Here is an 8,823-nt window from a genome sequence, read left to right as displayed (position 1 = left end):
CGCCATCGTCCTCATCTTCCCGCGACGCCCGGTTGCCGTAGCAACGGGCCGCCGCGAGGGAAAACATCGGCGTGGCTTCTAGGGGGAAACATGAAGGGGAAAGGGAAGGCGAAAGCGGCGAAAGGAGGGAAGTAGGTAGCTAGGGAGACGGGGACTGGCGGGCGGGATGGCGCTGGGACACACCTCTCCGGGCAAATCTGGCGGGTGGGGGCGAGAGTCGCCCGGGCCCCCTTGACCCTTCTATGGCGCGGTGTCGCTCGCTTCCCTCAGGGGGAAGAAGGGCGGCCCCGGCGGCAGCGGCAAGAAGGTTGACGTGAAGGCCCTGAAGGAGGAGTCGGAGGCCGACAGGGCTAAAGCTGCGGCGTCGCTATGGGAGGCCAGGCTGGAGGTGACCGAGCTCTCCCGCAAGGAGTACCGCGCCGCCGCCCGCCGCCTCGCGCTGAACAACGAGGAGCTGGAGCGACAGCAGCGGCGGCTGGAGAGGGACACGGTGGACGTGATGAGCTACCTCAAGAGGCAGGACATAGAGAAGGAAGATCTGGTAGGTGCGGAACAGCAGGCGAACTTCCTCCTCCTTTTGCAGAGTTGCTACCCCTTAACGCTGAAGGCTACGATCTTTCCAGCCTGTCGAGCTAATTCAGAATAATCTGCCTAGTTCCACGGTTTTTATGCACAGATGCAGTGCTCTCTTTTTCTAAAAACATGTTTAGGGGTGCTCTCACTTTCCTACTCATATTGAAATACTGCCCCTCAATGAGGCCAAACTTAGATGCACAAAATGTTTAGGGGTATGCGTCCCCCTGCGTCCTCCCAGAAAAAAGCACTGTGTACGTGTGTGTGTATACACAAAAAACCCCACAACCAAAATAAAAATAAAAATGAAGGAACTGATTGCTGTTGTATTCATTAGGCAATCTTAAAACTGGTGTGGGAAACTTTTAACCCTCCAGATGTTGCCTTTTTAGCTCTAGCAAGAGTGGCCAAAGGCTGGGACCCACCTCTTCAGGAACATCTGGAGTGCCAAAGGTTCCCCACACCTGTCATATGGCATGTACTTTCAGAATGGAGACGTGACATAGAATTTCAGAGCAATCGCCACTGCTACACTTTTTAAGTGGAAAAACAACCTAGATGAGGAGTTACAGATAGGTAGCCGTGTTGGTCTGCCATAGTCAAAATAAAAAAATTCCTTCCAGTAACACCTTAAAGACCAACTAAGTTAGTTCTTGGTATGAGCTTTCGTGTGCATGCACACTTCTTCAGATACCAGATACTTGTTATCTGAAGAAGTGTGCATGCACACGAAAGCTCATACCAAGAACTAACTTAGTTGGTCTTTAAGGTGTTACTGGAAGGAATTTTTTTATTTTGACTAGATGAGGAGGAAAGTGTTTCTCCTCAACACTGTTTAGATTTTCTTTCTTTGCAACAGATAGTGTTTGCCAAAACTATTATCCTTTCATTTTCCATTGGTCTTCAAAATCAATAGTACAAAAGTACTAATATGGAGTGTCATTCAGTATGTATAGTTTGGCTTTCCTTTACAATTTAGCAGCCTACTTATTCAGCCCACTGACTGTAAGACTTTCACAGCAAATACCCTATCTACTGTAGCACTTTTGCAAAGAAAGATATAGAGAACAAAGTATGAAATAATCACCCTCATATAACTAACATGCTTAAATCTAATTAATGTGTGGAGGGACCAAAACTATAAAGCTGTCCTGTCAGGCTTAGCTAGGTCACACACCCTCACCTTGGGAAAGCTCTTTGTTCTTCCATTCCACCATGTGAGCCCTGAACTGGATTTTTCCAATCCATAAAATGATTGATTTTTTCCCCTCATTTTCTTTTTTTAATATGTAGATTGAGAAGCTAAAGCTGCAGTTGATTGAGGTGAAGCAAAAAGCCAAAGAAGAGAATGATGAACTGGTGAATGGACATGTCTTTTGATTCTGTTGGTACAATGGGACACTGAAAACCAGACTAAACACATTTTGGGTTGTACCTGACAATAGATAAGTTGCACAAGAATGTTTTACAGTAAATATATTTAATCTTCTAATCTCTAGTGGTTCTACTCTTTAAGTCATGACTAAGTCTTTAACTAGGGCTGCCATACGTTCGGGCTCTGAAAATGGCATCTGGGTGGATTTTTGCCGAAGCGTCAAAATGTCTGGGAAAACCTGGACGTATGGCAAGTAGAGGTTTCTTTTTTAAAAAGAAATGCTTTAAAAATCATTTTAAAAGTCTAAAAACATAATTGGGGTGTGTGTGTGTTCCTAACAATTTTGTCCCCCCTCTCCTCCCCTCCCCCCAGAAGAAAAAAACTCAACAACGTTGTCCGGATTTTCACTTTTGGGAGTATGGCAATCCTACCTTAACTGTTTTTGGGGGGCAGGATTTGCCAGAAAAAAATTGGAAAACTAAGTCCAAAGTATGTTAATACTCAACCTCATGGCAATACACCCCTACCTGGGATTAAGTTCCATTCAACTCAATGACTAAATAAGCATGCCTAGAGTCAGAGATATAGTTCTCATCAACATTTGGCTTATGCAACTGGAGGTAGAACTGACTTGGAATTGTTATACTGTTATTGGTTCTAAAAAGTCATCATTTAAAGCTTAATTTTGTTAAGTTATTTTAGTTCTTTAGTGGTCGCTCTTCCCTAGTGATGCTCTTTAATGTGAATTGTTTTTAAACATGCTACACATCAAGCTGATCCTAATGCAATATGCTCATTTTTCAGAATTTTTAAAAAAATGTTTTTTGCCATACCTGTGTCTCTTACCAAAAAGCCTTTGTCCAGGAATTTGCAGAATTGGAGCAACATCTAACTATCTCCAACTAGGGAGGGGAGGGGGAGAACTCAGGGAAAGCATGTTGCAGGTGGGCTGAGCAATGGTCATTTTTCTCTGTTTCCTCCCATGGTAATCAGTGGGACAATCTGAACTTAAGCCAGTTTGTGTCCTCACATAGATTTCCTCCATGTTCATGGATATGAGTGTGCAATTACAAACACTGATAGTATGCTTCTCCTCCATGCACTACCCTTTTCTCTGCAACGCTACCTCTGGGATTTTGCTGGTGTAATTTTTCAGCTGATAGGGTCTTCCATCAGTGTAACAACAGGGTTTTGGCAGTGGATAGCTTGTTCTGCCTCTGTAGGTTCAGTTCCACCAGTGGAAAAGGAGTTCTTCCACTTCCAAAGGCCATTCGGCCAGCAGATACCTAGGGTAGGATTGCACCATTAGGGTTTTTTTTTAATCTTGCTAAAAGTTTCTGATTTGCAGGTACAGTATTACACCAAACAGTTGGAGGAGATGGAGGAAAAATTCAACAAGAAGGCCAAAGAAATTGGCCTAATTCAAGTTGAGCTGAAAATGATAATGGATTTTCGCAAAAAGAAAGCTCTTTTGGAAAAACAACTTGAAGATGTAAGTTTATTAGCATCTATTCTGCTAAGCATTAGAAGTGCATTGGGTGATCTCTAGACTGCCATGCTAAAGTGCAGCTGTGCTGGACTGCCAAAGTGTAATTTGGAAAAATGAAATGAAGTTTTGAGAGACAGGCTCAGAAGTTACTAGAATGAGACAGAAAGCTTTTTCCTTGGATTTTTGTAAGAAAATCAAGTGTTTACATTTGCAGTTTGATGACCTTTTAGCAATTTATTAAGCTTATCATATATAATGTGATGTGCACTTCAACTGAGATATTTTCAAGATTTGTGTGTAGCAGATTTTGGATTATATACTCTGATAAAGATTAAAAGCTATGTCAAAATGTGAGAAGGTATGCAAGGCCTGTGCTATCAGCATTGCTCACAAAGTAAGTGTTACCTGCAGTGCTTTTTTCACGGTGTACTTTGAAGGGGAAGCGGTACTGGCACCTCTTTTGTTGTTGTTAAAAAGTGTGGTACTTATTGTAACAACTTCACGGTGAGTACTGGCAACTATTTTTCTAGAAAAAAAGCATTGGTTACCTGATATGCAAACTTGCAAAAATGTGAAAAAGCGAGCTGGTAAATTTTCAGGTAACAGATAGTGAAAGCACTGTGAGTTTCAAGGCATGCAATATGGACATATAAGAAAAACGTGTGGCATATTGTGAGATACCGCTCTAGAGAGTTTTGTTTAAATTGTCATTTAGATGGTTAAAATAATAATTAAATATTTCTTAAAATCCTAGCTCAATGAAATTATGGAAATCACAGAAAAAGAACATCAGGAAACAATCTGCATGTTGGAGAAAAAGTTCCTTGAAGAAAAGGTATAGTGTTTGGGCAGTAGTACGGTGCATATGTTGTTTCAGCATGCACAGTCCTTGCAATAATGCACAGGATGTCTGCTTCAATCCACCAGTTCAAACAGCTCCGAGGCAGCAATATGGGGCTTGCAGTCTATGCATGGACAACTTTTTGAACCACCTAGATATGTATGGCATGAAGAAATATGAAGTACTGTACTGATCCAGATTCCAGATTTGCATAATTTTGCCTGTTCTGTTATCTTCCCCCAGCCTGAAATAATAAATAAGGAAATAGCTACAGATTTTAAGGAAAAGATATGGATCTCTGCCATTCCGCCTCTGTTTGTATTAAACCTCAACTTTCACAGTGCAACCTTTTATTATTTTCTATAACACAGAAGGGGCAAACACTTCCTTCGCATACTTTTGAAATGTGAATGCCGCTTTATGCCTGGTTTTCATTGCAAAATATCTGTTTATGCTTCTTTCAGCAACGACTTGAAAGAGAAGCAGAGAAGAAGATTTATATGCTAGCAGAAAGGGCTCACCATGAAGCCATTATGTAAGACTTACTTGATTTCTCTGTTCTTTAACCATTGTGAAGGTGCTAAAGTATGGTAATTCGTAGGATATCCACATGGGTGCTTTGTTTCTGATAAGTAAATATGATGCTGGACCCAAAGCAGCCTTAACACACCCATGAATGCTGTCTCCATCTGTTTGTTTTGTATCTACAGCTTGTGCACTGTGACGTATTGTGATTAATACAGGAAATTTGTGATTCCAACTGCTGAATAGTCTTTACATTTATTCAGGCAGTTGGATGCTGCTGGAAAAGCTGTTTTTTCAGAGAATGTTCGTCTTCATGAGGCTCTTGGATACCACATGAAGGAAACAGAAGAGTTACAAAAAGCCAAGCAAAAATTGGAGGAGAAAAATGCCTTTCTCTTGCAGGAGAAGGTTAAGTTTATGACTTCTTACCTTTTTCATTCTCCTATACGTAAGATCCCTTGAAATTCTATTTGTGCAGGTTCATGAGAGCTAGCACCTCCCCATATCTGTGTCAAAATCACTTAACATTTGGTGGTATATTGGGAAGCTAAAGCTCCTGTTCTGTTCTGTAATGAAAAGGCTTCTAACACCAATTCACATGTTACTTGCATGTAGGGCACTCGTGTTGAAACAGGGGCAGGGCTGATGACTTGTTCCCAGGCTAGTCTTTATCTAGCCTTTATCTGCATTCAAAGGAATGCAAACATGGGAGCAGCTGCTGTTACACCTACATGTGGCACCTAGATGTCAATAGTACATCTGGTTGTGTAAGTGTCCTGATCACGTGGATCCTTGTATTTGAACAGCAGCTTGTGCGTATGGAATCATTTTCAGATACCATTCAACATGTGGCCATTGGTTATGCAGCCTGGGGATGTAATTTCAGGGGTGGGGTCATGTTGTGGGCCTTGAGCATGCAAATGCCTTGCACACCAGTAATGCATGAATAGGTGTCCACTGAAGACCATGTTCTATATTTTCTCCTTCGGTATTTTGAGATTTTGGGATACATTCAGTGGGTGGGATTTACCTAAGCAGCTCAACCCACTTGCGATTGGGCTCCCTCTTCCCAACCATCCCAAATTGGCTCTGAGCTGGCGGACAGGAGAACCCCAGAACAGTGCATGGGGGAGGCAGGATCGTTCCATCTGGCAGGCTGCTGCTTGTGCAGACTGAACAATAGAAGAAGCACAGCATTGAATTCCACCCATTGTTTATTATTATAGTCATATATCAGAGCCAGAATAGTTTTAACCTTAGTCCAAATCCCATCACTATTGTGAAAGTTCTAGATTTAAACATAAATTAGTCATTCCAATTGAACACTGTCCGTTTCAACTACCTGTGGCTAACCTAAAACCTATAGTAGTTTCCCTCCAAAATGCACTAGTTTTGCATATTAACTGGAAGAGAAAGCTTATGTTAAGTTTGTTTTTATCAGATTGAGCATGAGTTGAAGGGAGACAAGGTGTGTGGAAGCTGCCTATCTGAGACTGGTGAATGTTGCAAGCAGGACAAATTTTAATCTAGCCTGTAATCCATTGAAGTTTTCAATTTTGTTTAAAACAGTTTGAAGAATTTTAATTGTTTGAAAGCTTTGATGATCAAAAGACAGCTTTCAAACAGTATTACCTTGCAAGTAATTTTATTTATTTATTTTTAAAGGAAACCAATGAATTGTTAGTTCAGGAAAAGATACGGCAAATTACTCAGCAGAAAGCCCTGATCCAGGACCTGCAAAACAAGGTGAAAAAACTGGAAGAAGCTGTTTATCATATGACCCGAGAATTTAAAACTGAAGTTGAAAGTACCCAACAGAAGGCTTTAATGCAGAACCAGGCAGGCCAGACAGAAATTGCAAAGCTGCAGCAGCTGCTGGAAATGAAGGAACGAGAGATGAGCAGAGTGAAGAAACTGGCCAGAAATATCCTGGACCAAAGGACTGAGGTGGAGAAGTTCTTCTTAGATGCTCTGGAGCAGGTGAAACAGGAGATCATAACCAGCAGAAAGTGCTACAAGCAGGTGGCTCAGGATGCATATCAAAGAAAAATGATGGCAGCATATGCAGGGAAAGATGAATACCCTAAAATCAGAACCTTTAACAACAATGAGCACAGCACAAATAGTGTACAAATGGACCTTCTGGAAGCAGAGAAATGGTACATGTGGTAGAATTGTAGAAGTTTTCTTTCTGGTGGCCCTGGCTGCCAGGAACAGAAAGTGTGTAAAAATCCCTGTGAAATAGTACACCTCAATTTAGACTGTCTTAGGATAGGGCTGGGGTAGGGATCCTTTTTTAGCCTGAAACACATTTCTTTCTTGGCAACCTTCTGGGACCACATGCCAGTAGTGAGTGGAGCCAAAGGTAAAGTGGGTGGAGTGACAAATGAAAATTTTACTTTTGTACAATAAGCTAGTTTCTTCACACACCCTCTCTATCCTGTATTCTGGCAAGCAAAATGCACTGTCAGAATTTAAGGGCACATTCCATCCTGGCCAAAATATCCAAGGAGAGGCATTGCCTGGAGAGAAACCTGGAAGCCAGATAGAGGAGCGTACTGCAGCACAAGAGTAAGGAGATAGAGCCATATAATTGTAGAGTTGAAAGGGATCTAAAGGGTCATGTAATCCAGTGTTTCCCAACCACTGTTCCGCGGCACACTAGTGTGCCGCGAGATGTTGCCTGGTGTGCCGCAGGAAAAATTAAAAAATTCGAAAGATTTTTTTTTAAAAAAAAGTCAAATTTTCGATTGGGGCGCCGTCACTAGATGACCCCTGGGGTTCCCTCCCTCCCTCCCGCTCTGCGCCTCCCTCCTCCTCCTCCTCCGGGGAGGCCCTTCCTGGCTCTCGGCCAAGGCTTGGCGGCTGCCACTCACTCACTCGCTCGCCCACCCGTCCCTCCATCCCTGCACCCGGCCTCTCCCCCTCCGTCCCCGGCGCGGGGGCTGCCGGGATCCGTAGTCCCCTCGCCCTTGGGCTCCGCGCCCGCGCGGGGTGCGCGAACTACGTTTCCCAGCGTGGCCTGGCGGGCCGGGCATTTTGTTTGAAGCGCTCTTCTCCCGGCCATGGAATGAGCGCAGCGGCGGCGGCTGGGCGGGCAGGGGCTCATCCGCGCAGACCCCGCGCAGCCTGCCTGCGCCCCCGCGGAGATCGGGCGGCAGGATGGAGCCCGGGGATCCCCGCGGAGGCGGAGCGGCGGAGGCTGCCCCCCAGGTAGGGCTGCGTCGGGGGGGGTGTTATTTTTGCAATGCTGCATCCGCGCCAGAGGGGACGCATCGGACCGCGGGGAGACCCCTTGGCGGGCGTGCAAGGCAATGCATGCGTGCAGGCGTTGCATGGAGTGCAGTGCAATGCAATGGCAACGCGGCGCCCTGCATGCATGCATGCAACTTCCACCGGCGCTCCGGACTTGGCAGGTGAGGGGGTCCCCAGTAGGCGGCAGAGAGAGCCGGGAGGGCGAAGGGGAGCCGGGGGGAGCAGCGCTGCTCCCCGAGCCGAGCCCGGGGGGAAACTTCGGCGTCGTTGCACCGGGTGTTGGAAGCGGAGGCTGGCGGGGGCCCCTCACCTGCAAAACCTGGTCGCCTCTCATATATTTCGTGCATTGCATTCATCGCCCGCTTTCTCCTCCAAGGAGCTCCCGGGGGCGCGCATGGTTCTCCCCGTGTTATCCTCGCAACAACAGCCCTGCGAGGTGGGTCAGGCGAGTGGCCCAAGGGAGCACCCAGGGATTGTCCCGGCCAGGTGGGGTGATTTGAACCCTGCTCTCTGCCCGGTCTTCGTCCTTATTTAGCCCCCACATGTGCATGACAGAGGTTTTCCCCCCTCGTCTTGGCTATGGTGTGAGTCTGTCCTGTTAATTAATGGGGTTCTGCCTTCGGAGAAGATGAGCCAGCCCTCAAGGAGGTGATTATGTAATTTGCTAGCAATTCATGTCCCTCCCGGCGTGACGCTGCGCACTGACGTCACGGGGCTGTAATGGTGGTGTGCCTCGAGATTTTTTTCATGAAACAAGTGTGCCTT

General features: G+C 45.2%; 1 protein-coding gene across 2 annotated transcripts in view; it reads left to right on the top strand.

Annotated features, from left to right (window-relative positions):
• The first annotated feature begins 15 nt into the window (after positions 1–15).
• The window catches only part of BBOF1 (basal body orientation factor 1), an 18,630-nt gene continuing 9,822 nt past the window's right edge, over positions 16–8,823 (top strand). For both annotated transcript variants that reach the window (XR_014527309.1, XM_083508298.1), the window contains exons 1-8: positions 16–131; positions 271–541; positions 1,867–1,932; positions 3,297–3,440; positions 4,192–4,272; positions 4,743–4,813; positions 5,067–5,211; positions 6,469–6,962. Coding sequence is in view for 1 of the 2 variants with exons in the window: in XM_083508298.1 (XP_083364424.1) it covers positions 91–131; positions 271–541; positions 1,867–1,932; positions 3,297–3,440; positions 4,192–4,272; positions 4,743–4,813; positions 5,067–5,211; positions 6,469–6,962 (1,313 nt within the window). In the remaining variant the exon portion in view is untranslated. The remainder of the gene's footprint in view (positions 132–270; positions 542–1,866; positions 1,933–3,296; positions 3,441–4,191; positions 4,273–4,742; positions 4,814–5,066; positions 5,212–6,468; positions 6,963–8,823) is intronic.

The sequence above is a fragment of the Podarcis liolepis genome (genome assembly GCF_965112155.1).
Source record: "Podarcis liolepis genome assembly, chromosome: 1".
Lineage (NCBI taxonomy): Eukaryota > Metazoa > Chordata > Lepidosauria > Squamata > Lacertidae > Podarcis > Podarcis liolepis.
The sequence above is the reverse complement of the archived record's forward strand: the minus strand, read 5'-3'. Positions and strand labels throughout refer to the sequence as shown.